The sequence below is a fragment of the Ostrinia nubilalis genome, chromosome 14 (assembly GCF_963855985.1).
Source record: "Ostrinia nubilalis chromosome 14, ilOstNubi1.1, whole genome shotgun sequence".
NCBI classification, from domain to species: Eukaryota; Metazoa; Arthropoda; class Insecta; order Lepidoptera; family Crambidae; genus Ostrinia; species Ostrinia nubilalis.
The window spans coordinates 50,672-78,606 of NC_087101.1; the positions used below are offsets into that span (position 1 = coordinate 50,672).

A 27,935-nucleotide genomic window follows, 5' to 3' on the forward strand; every position below is an offset into this window, starting at 1 on the left:
AACAAACGTCTAGAGATCGACGATGTCGTTCGGACCTTCCGCGGGCTGCGTTCACTTCGACTTGACCGCGGACCGTAGAACGCATCCGGTGCGGCGAACGTTTCACCGTTCACGTGGTCGTCGCCCGGTGGCGCCTCAAAGTGGAATTCATATTTTGTCGTCGCGCAGGCGGTCGGTTCGCCGGGCGCGCGGCGGTCGCGGAGCAAGCGCGCCGGCTGCGGCTCGCGCTGGCGCCGCTGTGGGCGGGCGGCGCGGGCGGCGCGCAGCGGCCGGGCCCGTGGCTGCACGCGGCGCTGTTCGCGTGTGCGCCGCCGGGCGCGCGGCGCACGTACGCGCGGCTGGTGGCGGAGCTGCGGCGCGCCGTGCCGCGGCTGTGCGAGCGGCTGACGGGCGCGCGCGGGCCGGGCCCGGCGCCGGCGCCGGCGGGCGCGGAGGCGGCGGAGGGCCCGTGGCTGGTGTGGGTGGGCGGCGGGCGCTGGGCGCGGCGGCTGGGCGCGCGCGTGCACACGCGGCGGCTGCGGCTGACGGGCGCGCCGCAGCCGCCCGAGGCGTGGGTCGCGTCGGCCGCGGGCGCGGTGCGCTCCGCCTTCGCCGACATCCTCGCCGAGGCCGGGTGAGTCCTTAGTGATTGTGAGAGACCTGACTCGCGTTGCGACCGTTCGGTGGGAATGGCAAATCCACTGGTAAAATAATTAAAAAAAAAACTGTTGTCGTTCCAGGGATAACTAGAAAAATTTAACATGAAAAATGAACAGCTTATAACTAGGTAATAATTACAAATTGTACACAGTTTTGACAATAAAGATTATTCTATTCTATTCTATTCTAATAATTTGTTTGTCAGTGTTCACAATTCAGTAGATTAGGAAACTGAACATTTATTTAGTTCAAACATAAAATTAAAATTACACAGAAGGAGATTCCGAAACAATAATTGAGCGTGCAGTAAATCAGTAGAATACTGAAAATTATTACAACCTAAGTATAGAGGAGCAAAGCGTCCCGTATTCGTCGTTCTTTATGCGAAGAACAGTCTAGCATATTCAAAACCAAACCACCCGTCGATCCGTCGCAGACAAGACGTTTCGGCTGAGCGATTTATCACGGCCGCAGGTCGCGGCCCGTGGTGGTGGGCGGCTGCGGCGGCGGCGCCACGCTGGCGGGCGCGCTGGCCAGCGGCGGCGCCGTGCGCGGGGCGCTGCTGCTGGCGCCGGCGCTGCAGACGGCGGAGGGCCCGCGCGAGGGCCGCGGCCGGTTGACGCGCGCGCCGGCGCTGCTGGTGGCGGGCGGCGGCGCGGCGGGCGCGTGGCGCGGCGCGCTGGCCGAGGCGCTGGGCGCGCGCCAGCGGCTGCTGCTGGTGGGCGGCGCGCGCGACTCGCTGCGCCTGCCCGCCGCGCAGCGCCGCCGCCGCCGCCTCGACCAGCGCGCGCTCGACGCCGCCGTCGTGGTGAGTGCTGCCCGATTTTTGTTCGTTCGATCGGGATCGCGATCGGATCGAAAGAGTTTTTGTGCGCTCGTCGATCGGCGTCTGTCGTGATGATACCGGTACCGCGGGCGCGATTGACGTGATGCACGCGGTGATCTTGATATTTTGCGTGCAGGAGGAGTGCGTGCGATGGATCCGAGAGATATGCGAGGAGCCGGACGACGAACCCGACGATGACGTGCAAGTCGTAAAAGGTGAGCACCTCGTATTATTTATTATACTTATTTACAAATATTGTACATAATTAATGTATTTCCATTATATTATCTTTAAAAAATATATATATACAGGGTGGAATTTTCTAATGCCACCTGGAGGGAAAGTACTATTAATACTGTAGATAGAAAATTTTACTGAAAGAAAACATTCCTTTATTTTTGAGAAGAAAGAGAACTGCATTCAAACATTTTCGAAAATTTTTCGAAAATCACTACCATACCATACCATAAAATTTTCTGTACATAATTAAAATAATTTAAGATTTTATGGGATTCCTTTCATTTGATTTATCAAGTTTGTTAGAGAGATTTCATCCTTATACTTGACCCTAACGATCGATGCAATAAAAATACAGGGTGTAATTTTTAACAGATTTTAGTTGGTTCGATTCCCGGGTGTGGCAAGCAAATTTTTGGAAACCTTTGAATGCAGTTCTATTTCTTTTCAAAAATAAAGGAATGTTTTCTTTGAGTCAAATGTTCTATCTACAGTAATAAGAGTACTTTCCCTTAAGGTGGCATTACAAAATTCCACCCTGTATAAGTCCTCAACATAACAAAAACTTAAAATTCACGATCGAGCCGAAGCATTCGAACGTGTGGACCGCGAGTGTAGCGCTCTCTGCGCAGGCGCGGAGTCGTCGGAGGAGGAGTACGCGCACCTGCCGGCCGCGCGCTCGCCGCCCGCCGCGCCGCCCGCCGCCTCCGCTGCCTCTACTGCCGCCGCCGCCGCCGCCGCCGCCGCCCCGCCGCTGCCGCCGCTCGCGCCGCTCACCGCGCACGCGACGCACGCTGCAGGGTACGACTTCTATGTTTTGAAATTTAGTCTGACTTGAGTCACGTTATCCCGTCGCTGAGAGCTTTACGCCCGTATTCACAAACGATGCTCGCTGCAACACTGTGAGACCTCATAGAATGTTTGTAAACACGGACGTTAAAGTTTCAGTCAAGTGAGACGGCAACGCGGGAAACGGGAGATGATGAAATGACGCCGCAACTTTCTTCTGTTAAAGCTTATTATTATAAAGAGCTGTGGTTTTCTGAATAAAGAAAAATACAAATTAAATAAAAATTAAAGGATTCGTTTGTTTGGAATAAAATTTGTGTCGTTTAATGCTACACTTCATAACTCAAATGACCGAAGCTTGTTTTTCAACAGGAGTGACACGCGTTCCATTGAGATCGTGGGTGAGTACCGAGTACAAATTACACTCATTGAAATCGTTTTATACAAAGTTTTGTAAAGGCGAATGCGAATCGTAATCGCTTATAATCGAAAACGTTATAACGACACACCGTATAATAATTTGGAAGAAGGTCGCGTGGTCTCCCGGGGGCCGGGCGGCACGCCGCTGGCGCTGATGCCGCCGCGCCGCAGCTCGCCGCTCGCTCTCGCCGCTCCCACCGCTCCCGCCGCCGCCGCCGCCGCCGCCGCCGCCGCCGCCGCCGCGCCCGCGCTCGCCGCCGCCGACATCATGCAGCTGCCCATCGTGTTCGCCGACGACGACCGCACCGTCGCGCCGCAGCCAGGTCGGTCTCACTCGGATTGTATGTACAGTCAACGGCGAACGGTTCGTGACACCCGAGGTAGCCGATGAGTTCGCAACGCGTCTTTGTTACGATCGGAATAACGGTTGTGTTATCATTTTGGCTACTTTGGGCGTCACGAACCGTTCGACGCTGACCGGACGAGTGTGCGCGTCCAAACGAGTCATCACATACGGAACTTGAAAATTGTTTCGTTTTTTACAGTCCTTAAAATCTCGCCAGAGATCCTCCGCACGACCCGAGGTCGTATAAGAGTAGGCGCTCACCGTTGATTCTTCGTCGGCCGATAGTTTAGTCGGGCAGTTGATCAGTATGGGAATGGATTCTTCATACAATTTAAAATCGGGCACAACTATCGGCCAACTAAAAATCAACGGTGTGCGCCTACTCTAACTTCACACCTAGACGCGAGGCGGTCGCCGCACACCCGTCCCGTCTAGGGTTGCCAGGTCCAAATACACGAAAGCCGGACAACACAATATTTGGCCGGACGAGACCGTAAAAAGCCAAACGTGTCCGGCTATGGAAACCCAGAGGTGGAATCGTATAAAGCGATCGTAATCATTTAACAGTTCGTAACGTACGATAGTCAGTTAAACAAAGCGTTTGACAGAATAATCGTACGTTATGAACTGTCAAATGATAACGATCGCTTTACACAATTCCACCTCCGGTCCCGTCGCAACGCCTCGGGCGGCTCTCGGCGATCGAACACGGTGGCTGTCGTCGGCAGATGCGGGCGTGACGGTGACGAGCGGCTCGCGGCGCGGCGGCGCGCGGCGGGGCGCGCTGCGCTACACGCGCGTCATCGTGGCCAAGCGCGCCGCGCCCGCGCCCGCCACCCCGCGCCCGCTGCTGGTGCGGCGCGGCGTGCGCCTCGTGCCGCGGACCACGTAGGCGGCGGGGCGCGCTGCGCTACACGCGCGTCATCGTGGCCAAGCGCGCCGCGCCCGCGCCCGCCACCCCGCGCCCGCTGCTGGTGCGGCGCGGCGTGCGCCTCGTGCCGCGGACCACGTAGGCGGCGGGGCGCGCTGCGCTACACGCGCGTCATCGTGGCCAAGCGCGCCGCGCCCGCGCCCGCCACCCCGCGCCCGCTGCTGGTGCGGCGCGGCGTGCGCCTCGTGCCGCGGACCACGTAGGCGGCGGGGCGCGCTGCGCTACACGCGCGTCATCGTGGCCAAGCGCGCCGCGCCCGCGCCCGCCACCCCGCGCCCGCTGCTGGTGCGGCGCGGCGTGCGCCTCGTGCCGCGGACCACGTAGGCGGCGCCCGCGCACTTCTCTTGACGATCGCCCCGATCTGCGAATTGGATTGAAGCTTATTGAATTGCCTTCGCGCTCGGGTCACTGAGTGCGTGTGAAATGTGACTTGTGGTCATTACATTTTGTGACTACCCACAATAATAATAATCGTATTCCTTATGATACTGTTCCTGTTTTGTTTTTCATACGAAAACTATTAATTACGAGAATTGTTGTTGATTTTGAACAATATTTATTCGTGCTCCTGGGTAATGTTCTTGCAATTAATGTGATATTACCGATATTAACTCTGAATTGAAATTATAAGTGTTAAAATAAGAGAGTGTTATTGGTGTTATTTACGGATAGTAAATTATGACATGGTTCTAGTTTAATCAGCCTATTTTATTGAGCGCAAAATAAAAACTTGTTGTTTTTTACACGTGCTACAATAAACTGTACATTATACATGGAATTCCATTTGACACACTCACGCCTAGCATAAGTAATCGGCATTTTAGTTGTTCTTCTTCTCCCCCACTGGCGGACATCGGGGGAAATTCTCCAACTAAACTTTTTTCAACATACTGAACACTCTGAAATGAATAAAATTGTAATTGAATCTAAGACTAGAATGTATCAAAGTGCCAATATTTTTAAGGGGGCGACCTCTCAAGGTCGCGCGATGAACTCGTCGACTGCCCCCGCGGAGTCGGAACAAGAGCCCTAAAGGGCAATCGTCGTCATAAACACGACGTTAACTGGAGCCCATAACCGTTTCCCACCTGCGAGAGGGTTTTGACGGTTTTCTGCAACAGTCTTATTCAAATGTTTATTTCCTCATCATTTAATTTTATTCCATACTAGCTTTTGCCCGCGGATTGACTCGCATGAAAATTTGTTTGTCACTGATCGTTAAAGTTTGTGTATGTGTTACTCTTTTAAAAGCTACTGAACGGATTTCGATGAAACTACAGTATTATACAGTGTGAGTCTTGATAAAGTGCACATATGAAAATAGGTGAAACTAGACCTATTTTGATCGCCAAAAAAAGGTAAAAATATCTGGGATTTTTTTATTTTATTATAGATTTTTTTTCTTTCAATTACTTATTTTAAAGAAAACGTAATAAGTTTTAAACTAAGAGCTATATCCTGATCAAATAAAAACAGTAATAATGCTAAATTACAGGCAATACTAAAAAAAAACATAACATTCCCAGAAAATGCCAAGAAATAATAAAAAATGACTTTTTGAAAAAAATCTGCATTTAAATTCGTGTTTTTTTGCTTATTTGGTTGTGTTGTGGTTTTATTAATTCGTATTATTCTATATCGTATTACTTTTGTAAAATCAAAAACCTCATATCTCTATCCCTATCACAACGTTTGCATTGATCGTTTGAACTAAGCCTCTCCGGGCGCGCTATTCAACGCTTCGTTGACAACGAAGCTGAAAGTGGATCTAGATTTGTAATTTTGATAAAGACAAGTTAGATTTCAAATGAAAACAAGATTTCGAAGTTAAATAAGCATTTTAATTAAAATTAAAATTGTCTGTACCTGAGGCGGAGAATAATGTGGTGGCAGACCTTTGTTCAAACGATCATGCAAATGTTGTGATAGGGATAGAAGAGACATGCGATTTTTTGTTTTACAAAAGTAATACGATAGAGAATAATACTAAGTAATAAAAACCACCTGTTATAGGAGCATTTTTTTGAGAAATTTATCAAATAACCAAAAAAAACACGAATTTAATAGCAGATTTAAAAAAAAAGTGACTTTTTATTATTTTTTGCCATTTTCTGGGTATTTTATGTATTTTTTTAGTATCGCCTGTTATTTAGCATTATACTGTTTTTATTTTATGAGGATACACCTCTTACTTTAAAAGTTATTACGTTTTCTTTACAATAAGTACCTAATTGAAAGAAAAAAAAATCTATAATTTTTTTTAAAAAAGTCTCAGATATATTTTGACCTTTTTTGTCTATAAAAATAGGTCTAGTTTCACCTATTTTCATATGTGCACTTTATCAAGACTCACACTGTATTATTGTTTTAAATTATTATGAATAGGCTACTAGCGGCCGCGCCCACGACTTCGTACGCGTGGACCCCGTTTTACCCCCTTAGGGGTGGAGTTTCGTAAACTCCATTATTATGGATGTCTACATCCTATAAGGATTTCAAGTTTGTAATCTTATACTTTCTCAGATTTCGTGATTATCAGTAAGTGGTATTTCGGTTTAATTTAAATAGATAATTTATAATGATCTGTGACAAATTTAATTTCACGCAACGGCTTCGCCTGCGTCAAAAGCTAGTATACAGTAGTATTACTGTAAAGTGTCATCAAAATCGGTTCAGTAATTTTTGCGTGAAATAGTAACATCCATACAATAGGCTAGTTTCCTAAAAAAATTTTTTAGTCCGTAAATTTTAATATCAAAAAATATTGGACACGTATATTTTTAACTGTCAATCAAACACATAATTACAAAGTTATAGTGCATTGAAGTTCCGCGCGACGACACAAAGTGCTGCAATTTTAAGCACTCATTGACGTCACGGGCCTCTTCTTTTGAACTTTGGCGCGCTGTATCTCTTTAAATTTTCATTAGTTTGAAAAAGTGAAAAATAGGTGTCTAGTATTTTTTGATAAGTTAACTGACGGACTAATTAAAACTCTTGCTTTTTAACCCAGGAAATACCCCTATCGCATATTAGGATTTACGAATAAGTTGTATGAACTTTGCAAAGCAAAAGCAAATGTAATGGACAAGTTTCGTGATGTTGAAAACATTAGTGGTGTAGGATAGGACATACCCAGTTTTTATTGTAGAATAGAAAACAAGAAGAAAGTACGTTGCTTTGTAATAAATACATGTAAAAATATAAATGTTTTATTTCCCTGCGATTGTTATTGTTTTTTTTTAATTATTATTATTTTGTTGTTAATTGTATCTTAGCTTATTGTTTTATTGACGTTTTGTTTTTAGCCAGAACAATGATGAGCGGTGAGTTTTATTTTTTATTTCTGTTTTTACTATTAAACTTTTTAATTGCAAAATAATGCTACCTCGATATAGGAGACTACAGATCCCGAGGCTGAGCTTTGCATTTGTGCGAGTGCACATGGATAGTGTAGGTGTGACAGCAGTTTTTTGGTCTAAGGCGCAAATCCGCCGCGCATCTGTCACACTTCACCTTTTGTACTTGTAGCATTTTAATTATTATTGTTTTGTTTTTCTGTTAAATTTTTGATACAAACTTTCTTTATTTTTAGTCTGACAGGTTGCTTGCCAGGTCCAAAAACAAAAGCCGGACTCCAAATTAATGGCCGGACATTTTACCCTAAAAGCCGGACTTTTTGCGATGTCACGCGGCGCAATTAGTATCATCTTTGAATCGGTAGCCCAATATCCTGAAACGCGCATGTGACACCTGGCAACCCTAAGTCTGACTCTACTTTTGGTGATCACTAACACAAATGCAAAGCTCAGCAACCAACGCGTGCAGAACTGAAGATCGCCATCGCCGACGCGAGCATAGGTGTGATGTTAGGCGTATGACAGGTCGCGCTACCCGTCGTCATTGGCCTATGATCGCGCCGGCGATGACGATCTAGGTACACGCGTTGGTTTGGTTGAAGCTTTAGGCCTCGCGAACTATACGGTAAGTACATCGATTGTAGCGTAACCTTACGATTTTTACGAAGTGTTCAATATTATTTAACGAATTTCCCAATTTTATTATAAATAAAATGCCAAAACATATTGTGTACCACCAAAACTAAACTTCTAAAAAAATACCCGTTACATACACATTTCCCGATGTTTTAATCGAATCCCTTCGCTCATAATTCATCCTAGAAACATATTACGTCATAGTATGAACTTAATTTATGTAATATTGAAACTTATCTTTTGTTATAAAAATCACGCTAGATAGTTGGAAACGTTCGTCGACGGGCGAGGCGACCGGTGACCCTCCCGAGAGGTCAAAGGGTTAGAATTGGAATGGATGCGTCGCGTATGCATTCGACGTTAAGGGGCTGTCATCGGGCCCGCGGGCGCAGGCGCGAGCTCGGGAGGGGCGGGCGGCGGCGGCGGCGGCAGTGCGCCCGCCCGCGCGGAGTCTCGCGCCGTCTCAGCGCCGTCTACTGTGCCTGCTCGCGCTGCTCGCTGCGACTCATCCGCGATCGCTCCGCGAAACATGAGAATCGACACCGCGCAATCGCTTGGAGTCTTCGTCGAGCGACACGCCAGCACAAAATCGGATTAGAGGACGAACGGAGTCTCCTTTCGTAGTTGCCGGTCCGGTCGGCCCGTTAATCGGCGATTTCCGATGCACGGAAGGGTGATTAGGTGGGTGCGTTGAGTTTGTGGGCCGGCGTGAATATTTGATGAGGCCGCGGGGCCCGGGGCCAGCGGGCGCGTGGAGGGCCGCGTGCCGGGGCCCGTGATCGTTCGCCCCGGACACGTAAACAGTATCGATCGGGGCTCGCTCCGGCAGCACTGCATACGCGAACCTGAACGCCTCACGTTTCCGACTCCCCGTCCGCTCGGCCGCGAAGTGGCCGCGGCACGCCGACTTCCTTTCGGTGCAATCAATCTCAGAGAATCGATGCGACCTCGGACCGTTCTAGTGACCTTATTATTCAGTGATAATAATAACTAGGTTCGTGTGATGTTCGATGCGTTTTCTTCGGCGATGCATGGCATGTCTTATTTAAAGCTTTTATGTTCACTTAAGGCTGCTTTCCGTATCATCTTCGCATCTGCAAGTGAACATACAGACAGCCAATTATTTAGTTCTTACGCAACGCAAGGAGTCAGAGCCCCGCGGGGCAGCTGCTCGGGGCTGGTGCTTCCGTGACCTACATTACTGCATTGTCGTCAGCGATCCCCTCGGTGCGCGATTGGCGATACACACTACAGCGGGTTTCCGCTCGTGGAACCCTCCGCACGTACTAAGCACGCTGCCGAGTATTCATTTTGTCCTTTCTGAAATGCCAGTATTTCACTGATACGTGATTACTGTTTACACCTGTTTACGGATACGTGCTTTTTATTGACGGATGCGACGCGAGTTATTCGTACTCAATAAATTCAAATTTTAATTAATTATACGTTTCGGTATCACTAATTTAATAGTAATTTTTGCTAACCAATGTTACCTGTTTTCCCAACTGCGGCGTAGTACGTCATCCATTAATTCAACAGTTAGGTTAGGTTAGGCTAGTGCTTGATTGTTTGACGTGTATCGCTAATCACATCATTTACTTGTATTTTTTCTGTCGTCTTGGTGATTACAATAGTAGAACAATAATTATTTGCTAAAGTTTAAAGCGAATCAAGGTTAAAATTAAATTACTTAGTTAGGAATAAGTATAATTTAATTAAGTGGGCTGAGGTTGATACGGATTTGAGTGATGTTTCTGAAGGAAATGTTCGGTTAGAGTGTATGGGCACAGAATACATATGGGGTCCCTTGACCCGTTAATTAAACGTATGGACTACTGTTATTGGATTACATTCGTTAGGAGGATTATTTAACCGAATATTGAAAGGGAAACTCGCACGTAGACTTAAGGATTACCTAGAGACAATAGGTACATTAACAACCCTAAAACGAAACAAGTTTACACAAAACAGATAAACAGCTTTTCTGAAAACAAACGGTAGTTTCGACAAACGTAAAATAAGTTTATAATAAATTTAATTGACGAAAATTTTGCAGTAGGTAGTCAAAGCGACAAATTACCGATCTACATTGGGATTTACCTATATGGTCCTGTTACGTGCCATCATTCCTTACATGCGGGAATAAGTTTTATTCGTAAAAACAAAAGTCTTCAAGAAATTGACGGACTTCTTAGTTAGGCTATCGGATTGTGTCCCCGTTATGATCGGCTTCCCTCTCTTTAAGAGATTGCTGAGTAACTTAACTCATTCTGTTCTCGTTCTGGTAGAAGGCCTATATTATTTTTATGTTTGTTAACTCATTTATATTTGCTTATTAATCAGGAAAGGTAGTGATGGGACGAGTCGTTTATATTGGGGAAATTGTCATTGTTAACCAATTACAATTTCCCCAACTTAAGTAGGTAACATAGTACCTACTTATTATTATTCTGTGGTAACATTAACAAATGTCTGTCACCGATGTTGCGATGATAAGACTCTTGGCCGATGATACTTATAATTCGTCTCCAATTTTATTTGGGTATCTTCAAACTCTGTCCTAAATCAAGATCTATAGACTAAGAGCTGGTGAACGCCAGACCTACGTCATTTTATAAAAGCTGAAAGTTTTTCAGTATATGCTCCCAATATAGGTTAGAATGTTGGTGCATTATGAAGTTTGGGTCGTCGTGGCTTAGGCAGCTACCCTCAAAAGATTGTCTGGTAAGGAGTAGGAACTATCAAAACTGTCTAGCTGATGAGGAAACTACTTCTAATTATTGCCCAAATGTTATGTATAACAATCAGCTTTTATAACGTAAACCTAACTTTTATGGTGGCCTTTGCTGTATATTCATTGGACTGTAATTCTACTTACCTTGTACCTACCATAAAAGCTGATTTTTATGTCTAGTATTTGGGCAATGATAAGGAGTTGTTTCCTCATCAGCCAGACAGTTTTAACAGATCCAAATCCTTGCAAGACAATTTTTGAGGGTAGCTGCCAAAGCCACGATGATCCAAACTTCATAATGCACCAACATTCTAAACTATATTGGGAGCATATACTGACAAATTTTCAGCTTTTATAAAATGACGTAGGTCTGGCGTTCACCAGCTCTTAGTCTATACTACGAGTATATCAGACAACACTCAATAGGTTAGTTTCCTAAAAAAACTTTGTCTGTCAATTATAAGTAGGTACCTATTATCAAAAAATATTGGTCACGTATAATTTTATCTGTCAATGACTTGACGTCATGCACGGGCCTCTTCTTTTGAATTTTGGCGCGTTTTATCTGTTTAAATTTTCATTAGTTTGAAAAAGTGATAAATACGTGTCTATTTTTTTTATAAGTTAACTGACGGTATAATTTAATCTCCCGCTTTTTATCTTTTTACCTACGGTGAAAGCGAGCGGGGCGGGGTTGGCTTAACGAAGTGTTGTGTGCGCAGCCGCCGGCGACGGGCGGCGCGGGCTGCGCCGAGGTGCCGGTGATGTGAGCGCGCGCAGGCGGCATGCCGGGCGGCCGCCGGGGGCTCGTCGCCCCGCAGAACACCTTCCTCGAGAACATCATCCGCCGCTCCTCGTCGCAGCGTCAGTAACTATGCACCACCCAATGCTTGCTTAGTATGATATACGAGCTAATTCAATATTTCTTTATGTTTGTGACCTTCTCAAACACATTTTGTGTTCATATAATACTGCGCAATGTTGGAGAACCATAAACGGAAAGGTGACCTAAGTATGTGCGTGACAAAGGACTATATGGCTACTGGAAATAGATGCCTATAATCATCGCTCATTAAAAGTTACCTCGCACATTTGATTTTTATTCAAATATTTAAAATGTAAATCGAATCATCGACCTACCCTACAATTTTTTAAGTCAATGAAGAGTTTAAATAGGTCCATGATAAATGATGGTAAACTTTCACTAACACTGCCCTAAGTGAGATATCAGGGGGCGGGCAGTGTCAGTTAGGGTTTAGTGCCTCAGAATCTAACAAGGATTCAAAATCGTACAAAAAAACGAAAAAAATATTAGTCATAATCTATCGCTCAGTTTTAGAAGTATAGCTGTAGTAGGCCCCAGATAGTATCGCCTGACCGCCGCGCGTCTCCGCAGCAGACAGCAGCTTCCTGCTGGCCAACGCGCAGATCGTGGACTACCCCATCGTGTACTGCAACGAGACCTTCTGCAAGATGAGCGGCTACAACCGCGCGGAGGTCATGCAGAAGTCTTGCAGGTACGGATTAGCGCGCGTTCAGTGCACAGCACTTCACAAGCGATACTCACTTTTGTTGTTGTCATTTCCATCATCATCGGAACACGGTTAATGATTTTGATCTTCGTGATATGATTATGTACCTACCTACCTATGCATCGATTTGGTGTTTTCAGAGACTTATAAAAACGAATTTTGAAAAAGTGCAATTTAACTGGGGGTAGGTTTTTCACATCGTTTCATTGAAAATATGACCTATTCTGATTCGTCGCATAACCGTCTACGTCGTCAGTAATTAATCTGTGTTGATGTTACATATTTGATTTTTGGTAGACCAGAATTTATGACCAGTAAAAGTTAAACATATGGAAGTTGAGTTTTCGGATCGGTCGGGAGCCGTCGCCAGTTGATTCAGTGAGCCGTGTGCGCAGGTGCACGTGGATGTACGGCGAGCTGACGGAGAAGGAGGCGGTGGAGCGCGTGGACCGCGCGCTCGACCACCACCTGGCCGACCAGTTCGAGATACTGCTCTACAAGAAGAACCGTGCGTATACACACACATACACCCCTCCCGCCCGGCGGCCCGCGGGCTGGCTTCGACGTCGTGCACTCACAGCGAGCCTTCCTCAACGCATTCCATTATACTCGTAGGTGCTCACCTTGAGTCTTGACATTCATACGAGCCACTTAAAATGATTGATTTTGTATTAACGTCTGCATTGCTTTGGCGAGTTGAAAATTTTTATATTTTCCATGTATAAAATAACGCTGCATCATCGAACAATTTTGATCGTTACTTTGATACCTACAATACTTTACCGAGATTCAAAAATACATTTCGACTAGACATATTTTAATACACGCAAAAGTGAAAGTTTTCGAGCAGAAACTCATAATCGGTCAAAACCACTTTTGACTTTTGCAATCAAATCTGTTTTTTTGACAAATGTCGTTAGTCAAAACCACTCTTTACTGCAAAAGAATGGACAACCATTTGGTTACAAATGGTTAAAAGCGTCTATTCCTGTTGTCACCACTGGCTTTGGGAAATGGGAAAATCAATCCCGATTATCACCAGTGGCGACGTATAACACATACCTACTTTCCCAGTTGTAACTAGCTTTCTCACCACTGGTAGAACAGGCGCCACTATTGCCTGAACTTTTTCAAAAGTGTTTTGACCGATTATGTGTTTTGATGAAACATATTATACATTTATTTTCTAAAATTATAATGAATGTTGTGGACAACATGTTAGTGTGCACATAGCGCGTCTCGCACGCACGTGACTGAAGCCAGCCCGCGAGCCCGCGAGGCCTTTACGTGCAGGTACCTATCGACAAACAGCTTCTTTCTTGCGCCCCTGTTACTGAGAGTTCAAAGACTTCCTTCTACGTTATCTACTAAACTGGTTGTAAAGATGCTGCAGCTTGATGTGATGATGTTTGCTAGGGATATAAACCTTATTATACTTGTCTTTAACACTTGCGAGCAAAAGTATGGTACCTATCTCCTAATTTCTTTCGAGCTATCGTAAAAACTAAATAACTAAAGAAAAAAAAAACATAACTCTCCTTCTGGCGCAGTCGGGTAAAAATAGTACCATTTTAAAGGTAATATTATACAGGTTGTTTGGCAGAAGGTTAGATAAACTTCGTGGGTGTATAGGTCATTTTAAGAATACAAGTTTGCCCATTTGACCCTAAGTGAGCTACTTTTTTTTAATTGTCATTTTTTTTTTTCCGAAATTTGACCTGAAAACTGTATGGATAATTTTTGTATTATTATTCCATTCTCTTCCATAAACATGGAATTTTTGACGAATTTCAATATCTCATTACTACATGTGATATATCATTGGAAAGAAGAGAAGCTAGAGATGTTTTTAAGATCATTGGCAATCCATTATCATCTTTTTTTTTTTATTGAATTCTAAGTTGAATTTTTTATCGTGGTTTTTACTTTTGTTAAACTTTGGCGGTTCGTAACTAGCTATCCAATCATTTTCTGGATCTGAAATTTTATTTATTTGACTAAAGACATATTCGATATTAATATTAAATAAAAAAAGCGGTTGAAAATACGCGAGAAAAAAAAGTAGTTTTTAGGCCAAATTTTGGAAAAAATTAAATAAAAACATAAATATCAATTAAAAAAAAGTAGCTTACTCAGGATCAAATGGGCGAACTTGTATTCTTAAAATGACCTTACCTATACACCCACGAAGTTTGTCTAACCTTCCGCCAAATACCCTGTAGGTACATAGGTATTTATTATAATATAATTAAATTGATACCATAGACACATACATAGTTGTTGAGTTCTTAAGATCGCTCGAAACCAAACACAACGGGTGATTCCATAATTTTATTTTACTCGTAAGTTCGTCGTATTTATTTGCATATTTACGGAGAGCAGAAAATTGAACTCAACCTAAATTAGACACAGCATTGCCCACATGGGACTATGGGGGAGTAGGTATGTGCACGTAGATGGACGACATATTGGAACGTCGACAGCGCGCCGCGAGATTGGCCGCTTGTTTATCGCGGGAATAAAAGAGAACGAGCCGGCCGGCTGCACCCGCGGGCCGCTAATTAAATCCATGTTTGTCGCCGCTTGTTCCTCTCGCTTTATTGTTTGCCCGCGCCTTTCAGTTGTCTGTTTGTGCAGATACTCAGGGTTTTTATTTTTTCTTAGTATCTTGATGCAAAAAATGCAAACAAGAATCCTTATTAAACAACATCTCGTAAACTGTTGCAAAACCTAGGGCCCGGCAATAAAAGGCTCCCATAAATAGCGCTATAGCCCTGAGCCCGCCAGACGGCGTGGCGCCCTGATGGGGACAGGTCGGCAGATCTGTCGCCGTTGGGGGCGCCTCTGCGGGGTCATACTGACATAATCTCGTTTTATGACCATAGGTATAGAAGGTATTGGCTGTTGTAAGTATTAACTCACGACACTAACTTTATTCTCTACTTGCTTGCAGTTCACCGGTACTCCGCTTACCTCGCCAACTTTCCATATTTTCAACAATCTTATTTCTGCACGAGCCTGATATTAATCAAAATAAGAAATGCAACTATTCTATTATGCTTCTTATAAAATTTTGGATGAATTTATAAATTCCGCTCCAAGTAAAAGGTTGTCAGGTGCTGCAGCTCAATATCTCGATATGAAGTACAGTGTGGCATGCGACGGTGGCAGACGCCGGGCGGCCTCCGGACGCCCCCGTAATGCTCACCCACAGTAATCGCCCATAATCATATCACGTCAAATTACTGTGTCCTCTTAAACACTTTAAGTTAAATACCTACATTCTTACTTTTAAAATTGCGGCAGCTTTTTGACTCGATGACTCGTATAACGTATTTTGAAGTATGACTGCTAGGTTTCTGCCGCCTTATCTTTTTACAGTGTAGTATATCATTTAAAATTTACCTGATGTATGTATGCCGTTGCTACAATCTACGATCTACGCATAAGCACGCTAAAACTATTGACGATGACGTAATAGATGACTGTAGCTATCCAGGTACTATATTCCACGTAGTTTTTGTATGTATAAAATGTAGGTACATACATATAATAAGCTTTTGACCCGTTCACTGCTAGAGTTTGTACGAGAGATAGCTATTTGTTATGGTATTACAAACAATAGATTAGTGGAACTAAAAATGTTTCAAACAATATCTACGATCAAATGATCTCCAAATTTTGCATGTTGAGTGATAGTTTTCTCGATAACACATTGCTAAAATTTTTCACATTATAGATTATGTGCAAACATACAAGCATTTACTGGTGACACTGCAAAGTATATGTACATACTTCGGCGTCTTAAAAAAATTACAATAGATGTCGCTTATATCAGAAATACTGCTTATATTTACATCGAGTCGCCGAAATGTAAATATCCTCGTGGAGCCGAAGCCGCGAAGACGCGAGAGGCGGCGTGTGTAGCGGCGCTGTGTTGCAGGCACGCCGCTGTGGCTGCTGGTGCAGGTGGCGCCCATCCGCAACGAGCGCGAGCTGGTGGTGCTGTTCCTGCTCACCTTCCGCGACATCACGGCGCTCAAGCAGCCCATCGACGCCGACGACCCCAAGGGAGGCGAGTACCGCACTTCTGGTTCCCTTTCGCGATGCGCGCTCGTGTGGCAGCGACCCAGCTAGCGGTGTGTCGGTTGCAGGGCTGTCGAAGTTCGCGAAGCTGGCGCGCAGCGTGACGCGCTCGCGCTCCGTGCTGGTGTCGGCGCTGCCGGCGCTCAAGGAGCCGCAGCGCCAGAGCCACCTCGCGCATGTCAGTACTGCCCCGCCGCATGTAATCACTGCACGTACTACCTCTACCGCTCCCACGCTGCGCGCGCGCCGCCGGCTCGCTGCTCGTGTTGTCGCGTTGGCCGCGCTTGGCGGTTCCTTCGTTCCGAATTGTTTCTCGAAGCTATCGAAGAGAACGAGCAGCGAGTCGGCGCGGGCGCAGTGTCCTCACGCGGCCGGCCGCGCACGGTCACAGTCGCACGGCAGCCATCAGCGCACCGAGGAGCACGCCGCACTTTATTTGGGTAACGCTAGTCTGATTAGTTGGAAGTCTCATCGAAGATTCGCGCACATTAAGAGCTCAAGCGCAATAACTTGCCGACGCATTTTAATTACAAAATACTCTGTCCATTTTGGAATACACGTTTTGTTGCTAGAACATTGCATTTTCCCGTAGGTCTAGGTGTAATGCGACTTAATGTGTACGAACCTTTTTTATTACTAACAATAAGATTCCTCACTAATCTTATATACGGTGTTTTTTTTAGAGGTATACAACTTTAAAATGAAATAAAATATGTTTGATTGTCATGGTATTGGTTTTGTTTAAAAGATGTTCTTATGCCATTTATGCTTCAAAATGATTTCGGGCCAAAGGGCGCCACGGTTGGCTCAAATGTAGCGTATCAAATGATGTCCAATTTTCAATTTCTTTTTCGAGCAACTGGGGCCATACATCGGCAATAACGCGACGAATGTTGGCATTGAATTCCGTAGTTTATCTGTGCAGTAGTGGACTTCACATATCCCCAGAGAAAATAATCCATATGTGTGAGATCACCCGATAGTGGAGGCAAATTCAAAGAACCATCGAGTGAAAATATGCGCTCATCGAATGTTTCCCGCAATAAATTGAATGTGTGGCGTGCTGGTTGGATGGCAACACCATCTTGTTGAAACCATAGCTCTGTCACATTAATATCATTCATCTAAGGAATGAAAAGTTACGAAAATTACGTCGACCGTAATATGGACGTTTGTATGGAAAACTGAACCATGATTTTTAAAATACATTTTTGCACAATTTGCAAACGTTGTTCCGAAGTAATTCTATTTAATTATGAAATGGCAAAACATACTGTCCACAAATGTACCACCAACTATCAAATTATATATGACTAGAAAGAGTGTAACCAATTTAAAGTTGTATACCTCTAAAAAACACCCGTTAGAATCTGTATCGTCTACTCCTTAAGCACCTCCGATGTACACATTTTGTTAAAAACTTGTAAACGCTGATCAAACTATTGCATTTTGCAACAAATCGCTCGCATGTACGTTGTTGCACATTTCTTCTTCCTATTTGAATGTGTGTATGCACCCCGCCCGCGCGGCCGGGCCCGGGCCGGCGGCGCGCGCGCGGGCGGGCTGCAGCGAGCGAGTGTGCGCAGGTGATGTCGCTGTCGGGCGACGTGCTGCCGCAGTACCGCCAGGAGGCGCCCAAGACGCCGCCGCACATCCTGCTGCACTACTGCGCCTTCAAGGCCATCTGGGACTGGATCATCCTGTGCCTGACCTTCTACACGGCCATCATGGTGCCCTACAACGTGGCCTTCAAGAACAAGACGAGCGAGGACGTGTCGCTGCTCGTCATCGACTCCATCGTGGACGTGGTGTTCTTCATCGACATCGTGCTGAACTTCCACACGACGTTCGTGGGCCCGGGCGGCGAGGTGGTGAGCGACCCCAAGGTCATCCGCAAGAACTACTTCAAGTCGTGGTTCCTCATCGACCTGCTCTCGTGCCTGCCCTACGACGTCTTCAACGCCTTCGACCACGACGAGGACGTGAGTGCTTTTTGTCATTGAATTCATTTAACACTAGAGTACACGCGCGGACTACTATAGTAGACCAGGGTAACACTTTACGCTATAACTTTTTGAAAACTTGCGCCAGAGAGCTGGCATTCCAGGAAAGCCTCGTTTACTAAATTTTTCATTAAGCCAGTAAAGGTTGGGTCACTAGTCTGCGCACTTTTCTAAAATTGGCCGTTAAAACTGCGGGTCTACTCAAAAACCCGAAATCACTCGACAAAAAAATTATGAAAGACTTGCAACAAATGGATTTACCCCATGTACCAGGCAGTAGAAAGTCTTGAATACTATGACAGATAAAAAACAAATCATATTTTTTCAGTCAATTTTTTTTCAGTCAATTGTTTTTTGTTAACATTGGTCTCAGAGTGCTATTTTGGTCCAAAAAATTTACAACTTTTAAATATGTTTATAATGTTTGATCCCAAATAGTTATACAGGGTGTTAGGTAAATGGGTATATGAGCCGACACTAGCCCATGTTAACATGGTCATATAAATGGTATGGTGAAGTCAGAAAATTGATACCTTCATTTTAATTATTTTATTTTTCATTCAAATCGGATTTTATGAAATTATTTTTGTATGAAAATTAAAAAAAATAAAATGATGATATCAAATTTCTGACTTCACCATACCATTTATATGACCAAGTTAACATGGGCTAGTGTCGGCTCATATACCCATTTACCTAACACCCTGTATAAATAAACTTTGATTATAAAATAACTATAATAAACACTTTTATCATTTACATAGTAATTCTATACATACATTGCTTACAAACTGATTTACAGTGATTTTAAATTGGCTTACCAGAGTAGGCCGCGCGTGTATTCGTGTAAAAAAGGGGGCGCGTGTACTGCAGTGTTAAACAGGTTTTAACGCGATACGCGGATAGGTTGCTTTTTGTCAATGTTGTGCGAGTGCCGATCATGATAGTTTGCTATACAAAATTCCTGATAAAATCAGAGAATTAAGGTTTTTATCAAATGCAACTACCAAAAAAATCATTCAATACTATGTAGTTGCATTTTAACTACATAATAATAATGTGATTTATTTTGTTCATCTACCACTTTTATCTAACATATATGCTCGTATTATGAAATAAAGCTCGAAACTTAATTAGACCTAGATTTAAAAATATTCAGACCGAAACGTGTGAATGTACTCGATGCCACTGGCGACACCTGGCGCGCTCCGCAGGGCATCGGCAGCCTGTTCAGCGCGCTGAAGGTGGTGCGGCTGCTGCGCCTGGGCCGCGTGGTGCGCAAGCTGGACCGCTACCTGGAGTACGGCGCCGCCATGCTCATCCTGCTGCTGTGCTTCTACATGCTGGTGGCGCACTGGCTGGCCTGCGTGTGGTACTCCATCGGCCGCTCCGACGCCGACTCGGGCCTGCAGTACTCGTGGCTGTGGAAGCTGGCCAACGTCACGCAGACGCCGTACTCGTACGTGTGGTCCAACGAGTCCGACGGGCCCGAGCTCGTCAACGGGCCCTCGCGCAAGACCATGTACGTGACCGCGCTCTACTTCACCATGACCTGCATGACCTCCGTGGGCTTCGGCAACGTCGCCGCCGAGACCGATAACGAGAAGATCTTCACCATCTGCATGATGATCGTAGCAGGTGCCGGAACTCTTCTGTTATTAGCCGGAGCACCGCGCGACCCCCCGGCAGGCGCTGCGCGGGGGGCCGCGCCCGCACCCGAGTTATGTCGCGCCGCGTGCGGGCCGGGCCGGCCGCGCGTGTGGGGCCGCAGCGCTCGCCTGCGCCGCCCACACCGCAACCCGAATGCGCCGCCGACCACGACTCGCACATTCAGGCTGTTGAAAAACTACATTTCAGAGAGGGCATTGTTAGTAGTGATTCTTATTAATTTTCATTTCTATGCGTGTTGATTTTGTTTTGATTTAAACTGATACTTTGTGTATTTTTAATTTGTGAACGAGTTGAGTGTGTTTTGTTTATTATTTCATTATTTTCACATCATTACTGACACGCCTCACTCGCGAGTGTTGTTTTCTGACATCCTGTTGTCGGCGTTAGTAGTTGTTTTGTTTTCCCGTTTGGTTGTCCCGTCCCTCCCGGTGCAGGCCCACGAAGCGTCGCGACAGTCACCTGTGTGGTCTCGCGCCGGTGTGTTGTCTCACTCGCGCCGGTAGTGTTGTCTCACTCGCGCCACCCGCCCCGGTCGTGTCGTTTGTGTTGTTGCTGGTAGGACGGTGAGGCAGCACCTTCACCTAGCGCTAGACGAAATTAACCAGAAGCTAGAATGAGAGAATAATTATCAGAAAAGCAATAAATGGCACTTTGGCTATCACTGCTACAATTTCGTGTTATTGTTCACAGCGTTGACTACAGGGTGTTAGGTAAATGGGTTCATACAAATTTAAATTGATAAAATCAGATTTTTATGAAAATTAAAATAATTAAAATGATAATATCAATTTTCTGACTTCACCATACCATTCATATGTATAAAATGTTAACATGGGCTAGTATCCGCTTATGAAACCATTTACCTAACAACCTGTATATGTGTTGTCAATGCTATTCCACTGTGCCTTTTATTGTAAGATTTTAATCAGAGCGCGTTACTGGTCAAATAATCATATTATTAATTATTATTGTTATATTCGATTAATACCGCATTTCCTAAAAACATGACGTAAGTAGAAAGAAACGATTTAACAGCGAGGAGCGCCAAAGCGCGGAGACTAACTTCGTAGCTGTTCGCAGCGCTTCTGTACGCGACAATATTCGGGCACGTGACCACGATCATCCAGCAGATGACGTCGGCCACGGCCAAGTACCACGACATGCTCAACAACGTGCGCGAGTTCATGAAGCTGCACGAGGTGCCCAAGGCGCTGAGCGAGCGCGTCATGGACTACGTCGTCTCCACCTGGGCCATGACCAAGGGGCTCGACACTGACAAGGTACGCCCCGACTGCCGCGATGCCGTGCCGTTCGCGGCTGGTTACATTGTTATGTCGTCAGTGAATTTGGATGGACAGAGGTGCGGCGTTCTCTTTTGTCGACTCGGTATTTTCATCGTAAAATTTGAAGCGGTAACCCAATAATTTTGCTTGTGGCAGTTCTGCGGTGTAGAGTGTCGCTCGCGTTGCAGGTGCTGAACTACTGCCCCAAGGACATGAAGGCGGACATCTGCGTGCACCTGAACCGCAAGGTGTTCAACGAGCACCCGGCCTTCCGCCTGGCGTCCGACGGCTGCCTGCGCGCGCTGGCCATGCACTTCCACATGTCGCACTCGGCGCCCGGCGACCTGCTGTACCACACGGGCGAGTCCATCGACTCGCTGTGCTTCATCGTCACCGGCAGCCTCGAGGTCATCCAGGACGACGAGGTGGTGGCCATCCTGGGTAGGTCCCGTCCGCCTCGGGTATGCACGCGAGGCGAGGCGCAGGCGGTACAGTGCGCTTGTTGCAGGCAAGGGTGACGTGTTCGGCGACTCGTTCTGGAAGGACAGCGCCGTGGGGCAGTCGGCGGCCAACGTGCGCGCGCTGACGTACTGCGACCTGCACACCATCAAGCGCGACCGCCTGCTGGAGGTGCTGGACTTCTACCAGGCCTTCGCCAACTCCTTCGCGCGCAACCTCACGCTCACCTACAACCTGCGCCACCGGCTCATCTTCCGCAAGGTACGCCACCCGAGATCATTTTGTGCGTCGTCATCTATCTTTTATGAAGTCCTCTACTCTAGGCGCGCTCTATTTTGAAAAAATCTTAAAAAAAACGTGGTCAGTATCATTCATTCAAGAAGTTTTAAGCATTTTTTTTATTTCGGGGGTACATAATTGGAATAAAGCCGTTCGCGCGTCGCAGGTGGCGGACGTGCGGCGCGAGCGCGAGCTCATGGAGCGCCGCAAGCGCGAGCCGCAGCTGGAGCAGGCGCAGGACCACCTCGTGCGCAAAATCTTCTCGCGCTTCCGCCGCGAGCGCAGCGTCGCCGCCGCGCCCGCGCCGCCGCCCGCGCGCGCGCCGTCCGCGCCCGCCGCACCCGCCGCCGCCGCCGCCGCCGCGCCCAACTCGCTGAGCGGTGAGTGGATCTCAAACTTTTTTCTTTAGGGCGATGCGGCCAGTCAATGGATTTTCTATTGGCTCGACTGCCGTTTGCGAGAGTTAGCGAGTCGACCGCTTCGGCAAATTCAGTCAAATCGGCGGGAAACGTTGACGCGCCGCACATCTGCTCCGACGTTTTAAAGAGGAAACATTCGACCGTTTGGTCGTGTGTCGAACGAGCTCCGAAGCTGTCGCACCACGATTCGAAAAAATCTTTCGCCGTTAGAATCCTACGTCGTTTCCGACGAATGCAGGCGGGGCGAAGCGGGATTCCAACGGCGAACGAACGCAGATTCGAAACTCCCAGGTTCGAAAGTTTCGAAACGCCATTCGAACGACGACCGACGAAATCCGAAAGGCTTCCGTCTAACCCAAAACTGTTTCGCAGCCAGTCCCGCGGACCCCGAGCGGGGCGAGCCGGGCGCGGGAGGGGCGGGCGGGACGGGCGGGGCGGGCGCGGCGCGCGGCAAGTGGGGCCGGCTGCTGGCGGGCGGCTCGCTGGACGCGGGCGAGGGCGCGCGTGGCGTGTTCGCGCGCAGCCTGAGCGTGCGCGAGCGGCCCGCGGCGCTGGGAGCGGGCGCGGGCGCGGGAGCGGGAGCGGGAGCGGGCGCGGGCGCGGGAGCGGGTGATGCGGGCACGCTGCTGAAGGCGCAGTTCGCGAAAGCGCGCTCGGCGTCCGCGCTGGGCGCCGCGCGCCAGGACACCATCGAGGAGGTACTGTCGACGATTTAATCGAAAATCATTTTTACTCTGTGCCGACCCGATTTCTTGATATTGCAAGCACGATAATCGGGTCGTCGCGCGCTGATTTACACCTTAATTCCCCACTTCTTGGTCTTGTGTAAAAGGCGGTGTGGTCATGCCTTTTTAACGTGTATCTTAAGTTTGTACGCCATAAATGGAAAGTTTCAGCCAGCTCCCGCTGCATACGCCCTTGACTTCTAAGCAACACTATTTGAGCAACTTGAGCTGGAGTAATGGGCATTATTCTCAAATTATGGAAACGAGAATAACCCTAAGATTAATTTAAAAACAAAAAACAAAACACCAAACTCTTACAACATTTAATATCGAATTTAAACTTACCCGTACTCTTTACGCTCCAACAACGAAATGCGTTTCTTGAGTCAAAAAAGTTAGACGCATTTTTTTTATAAATCAAGCCTCTTAAATTAACAAAAACAAATGTTCTGTTAACATGTCACACGAAACTTAGGTATACAACACCTATTTGGCCTCATATCTGGTTGTTTAGGCTTGGGCCAAATTCCGTGCCGCTGAGTGTAGATAGATTCTACCACTTTGTCAAAGGCGTTATAAAACTTTTGACTGTAACAGATATAACTCCACAAAATTACAGCTCTCTAGTCCCAATCCCTCAGGCACAATCAGTTCGGATTGGTAAAATCAGTCAAAAGTAATTTTAATTTATTTACAAATCAGGAGTTAGAGGAGAAGCGCGTGGCACCCGCCGCCGCAGCGCCTGCGCACGCGTCCACTCAGGCGCCCGCCGCCGCCTGCTCGCTCGCCGGCGCCGCCTCGCTCGCCGGCGCCTCGCTTACCGGCGCCTTGCACACCGGCGCCTCGCACGGCGCGCCCGCGTCGGCCGCGGCGCTGGCGCACGCCGCCTCGTCGCACGACGCGGCGCTGGCCGAGCTGCGGCGCGACGTGCGCAACGAGGTGCAGAGACTGCAGCAGAAGGTGAAGGAATCGCATCCCGCCGTCCGACCGGAGACCGCGCTCTTTTAAATTGATGACGAATCGTATGCGACGTTTTTCGTCGCTCGGGTCGCATTAAAAATCAGTCAGTCGGAACCTTTTCAGACGCTTTCTATCTCAGCCTCGGTGAAGCGTTCGCGCTCACCAGTTGGCGCCACTGGCGAGTGAGGTCCTATCGCTCGCTCACGGTTAAGACAGACGCGCCAATCGGCGAGCGGCAGGTGGACAAGAGCCGGTGAGCGCAGTCAAGAAAACCCTCATTCTATCGGTGCATATAAAAACTAAATCACTTCTGATACTCGAAGAAGTGATCAATATTGCGACTTATTTATTTTATTTTAATAATGATTTTCTCGAAAAAGTGCACCGGGCGCTCGCGTCTCGACCGCTTTATTTTTTGACACGTTCGCATTAAACACTGAATATAATATTTGTCAACGATCAGTTGGGGCGCGTGGAAGAGCTGCTGACGATGCTGGCGACGCGCCTGGGCGCGGACACGGACGCGGGCCCCGGGCCGGCGGGCGCGGGCCCCGGGCCGGCGGGGGCGGGCCCCGGCGCGGGCCCCGGGCCGGCGGGGGCGGGCCCCGACGACGAGCGGCCGCGCGCGCCCACCGACGTCGCCGCACTCGCGCGGAAACGCCGCTCCAAGGTTATAATTTGGTTAAATGCATAGTTTGTATACCTACTACAAATAAATAAATAAATAAATTAGTGCAAAAACAGCCAAAATATCCCAGTTTCTCGAGCACCATAGGAGTAACATAGGTTTTTCAGGGTTGCGAAATGCGAACTTGGGTGTATGTATACTTCTCTCGAGGAACCCTACAACTAGGCCGGTAGAATAAAATACATTGATTTAACAAGTCGGAAACAATTCCTACAAAAGGTTTATTGTCTTATGGCTTCATTTGTTGCATTATACCGCGTAAAGAACTTATAGTATCAAAAACTCGTCTTCATGACTAAAGGACATTTAATCTCCTGCATTGAATAAGATCAAACATATGTTTTGGACAAACCATTCTCATGCTAATGTTCGACAAAGTATAACCAGCGTTTCCCTGTCAAGGCTCGCGAGTTGTATTCGCCTATCCTTGTTCGTCCAACCCGTTCCTTAACTACGGTTGGTGCACCTCTTCCTCGCACTCTCCTGAACGACTCTGTGTTATCTGCTATGTCTGTCCCTCTTAATTTACTGAAGTTCGCTGAGCCAGTTAAAGTTGGACAACACTGAAGTGTCCCATACACATAAATATGATATCCAAACCGTGACATTGAAAGGGGGCGCCACTGTCAATACCGGATCGCTAATAAATGAATGTTTTCTTTGAGTAAAATTTTCTATCTACAGTATTAAGAGTACTTTCCCTCCAGGTGGCATTACAAAATTTTATCCTGTATAGTTAAACGATGGTGGCGCCCCCTGTCTATGAGTTTAGTGGGACAGTTAAGTGTAGGTCATCTATATGTCTATCGCGCAAGTGTCATGTGGCCATTTTATTTTTGTCAGTTCTTGTAGTGCCAATATAAATGACCTAAATTGAACTGTCCCACCAAACTCATTGACAGGGGGACGCCACCATCGTTCAACTATATAGTTTCCAACATGGCAAAAATTGGAACCGGCGATCCGGTATTGACGGTGGCGCCCCGCTGTCAATGTCACGGATGGGACAGTTCAGTATTTTTGATCTACACAAGATTTGTACGAGATTCATGTTGATGCGTGTAGGTCGCGCAGCGAAATTCGGAGGCGAACACGGTACTCGCACCGATGTAATATTTGCACGTAATTGACTGACGTCTGACACATCACACGCGCGACCTTTAAGATTGCAATAATTCGGTGATCGTCGTACGTGTGTCGTCCTCAGGCGAGAAGCAAAGGAGCAGCGCCGGCGGCGCCCACGCCGACCACGCCCGAGGGCCCGGGCGGCGCGCTGGGCGGCAGCAGCAGCGGCAGCGGCGACGCGGCGGGCGCGGGCGCGGGAGCGGCGGCGGCGCGGCGGCGCGAGTTCGTGTAGCGCGCGGCGGCGGCGGCCGCGCCCAACGACTAGCGCGCCGCCGCCCGCCGCCCGCCGCCCGCGCCCGCCGTCCCCGACGCGTGACAGGCGATGAACTGAAACTGTTGTGTTCAACTCGAATACTCGACCGGTCGAGTCGAACTGTGCGCAGTCGGCCGACCGGCGCTTCGCACCGCACGCGCTCGCGCCGGGCCCGCGCAGTGCACGCCGGATCGCCCGCGTCTCGCCGCGTGTCAGCGCTCCATCCGTTCCTTTCTCGTAGATTAGAATGTTACGATCGCACTTTCCTTGCGCCGATCGGGCTCGTCGTTCGAAGTTTGCGTTATCTTTCACGCCGGCACGTTCACGACCGCACGTTTGTTACCTACGTTTCGGACGCGTCACTTACGACTTTGACCTCGATAAAATTCTTCTAGTGCTTGTCGCGAGTGAAGATTTATTTTTCCCTTTGGACGATTTTTAATTGTTTAAATAATCACGATTCTCCGGAAACTTAACAAAGCACAATATGATGAAGCGTTTTACGACGAAAATGATTCTACAGTGAAATTATACTTTAGGTCATTTATTATCAATTATCATCACGAATAGTCCGCGATCTCATTAGGCTAAGCGCTCGGGCTCCGCGCCGCGCGAGGCGCCGCGGGCGTTGTTACGTTTTTAGAGTTTATGGGCGCTGCTGAGCCCGCACTCGCCCACGCCGAGCCACCGCTCCGTTACTATCTTTTTATCGAGAAATATATCGAAATGAGAACTGTACTCTGGTTTTATTTGATATGATGGTCGGCCAAATTCCTCATGGGTGATGGGTGATCGACAGTGTCCTTTAATATTGCACAGTATTAGATAAGAAATACATAAATATACATTCGCGTTCCAATCTTAGATTAATAAAACCTAGATGGATAGTCTTCATACAAACGCTTCGTCAAGAGTGAGGCAAAAATCTTATGTCATTAGTGTCAATTTTGTTAGGGAGTGTAGACAGTGAAGGCGATTTTCCCGAAAGTAGGGAAATTTTTAATACGTTTTTAATTATTTTATAACTAACAAAAACAAAACGCATCATGTACTTGCTTATTTATTGAATTCAAAGTACCTACCTAATTACAATAAGATAAATCGACTTAAAAGTCTCGATTTCATAAAAAAAAGGAAGTGTATTTGTACGGCGAACAATTGGGAAATAAATTTTCGTGTTACTGGTATCATTCCCGTATTTAATTTTAAAAAGCCAAATTCAAGCAAAATACGCGTCGAATCGTAGTACTTACTTATGAAATGTAACACTGGTCACTTTCTTTAGTTTTTCTGATGTATTTAGACACCCTTTCACAGCACAAACCGTCTTAATTAATTAAGTCGTCGGACGTGTTTACCAATTTTTCACTTTGACAGTTCATGTGACGTTTACGAGTAGGTAAGCCATTCTGGCTCACTAAAATCTGCCTCACTTTTCGTGCACTGACTACATATCTATCTAGGTTTTATTAATCTAAGGTTCCAATGCAATTAAAATAAAGAGAGACCTGCATTTCTTTATTTTAATAATTGTC

General features: G+C 46.8%; 2 protein-coding genes and 1 long non-coding RNA gene across 3 annotated transcripts; all 3 read left to right on the top strand.

Moving 5' to 3' along the window:
* Positions 1 to 2,433: 2,433 nt before the first annotated feature.
* On the top strand, positions 2,434 to 3,072 carry LOC135077802 (uncharacterized). Its single transcript, XR_010258509.1, has 3 exons — positions 2,434 to 2,503; positions 2,864 to 2,892; positions 3,019 to 3,072. It is a non-coding gene; the product is annotated as an uncharacterized LOC135077802 (long non-coding RNA).
* An 8,574-nt stretch (positions 3,073 to 11,646) lies between these two features.
* Positions 11,647 to 22,377, top strand: LOC135077938 (potassium voltage-gated channel protein eag). Its single transcript, XM_063972466.1, has 11 exons — positions 11,647 to 11,781; positions 12,314 to 12,434; positions 12,845 to 12,957; positions 15,335 to 15,355; positions 16,393 to 16,524; positions 16,604 to 16,734; positions 18,122 to 18,517; positions 19,753 to 20,176; positions 21,290 to 21,489; positions 21,681 to 21,933; positions 22,001 to 22,377. The coding sequence occupies exons 1-11, from the start codon at positions 11,703 to 11,705 to the stop codon at positions 22,288 to 22,290; spliced, it is 2,160 nt and encodes a 719-aa protein (XP_063828536.1). The 5' UTR covers positions 11,647 to 11,702; the 3' UTR covers positions 22,291 to 22,377.
* A 49-nt stretch (positions 22,378 to 22,426) lies between these two features.
* On the top strand, positions 22,427 to 26,379 carry LOC135078278 (spidroin-1-like). The gene is made up of 5 exons (XM_063972875.1): positions 22,427 to 22,610; positions 23,022 to 23,347; positions 24,077 to 24,334; positions 24,798 to 25,004; positions 26,230 to 26,379. The coding sequence occupies exons 1-5, from the start codon at positions 22,427 to 22,429 to the stop codon at positions 26,377 to 26,379; spliced, it is 1,125 nt and encodes a 374-aa protein (XP_063828945.1).
* The last annotated feature ends 1,556 nt before the right edge of the window (positions 26,380 to 27,935 follow it).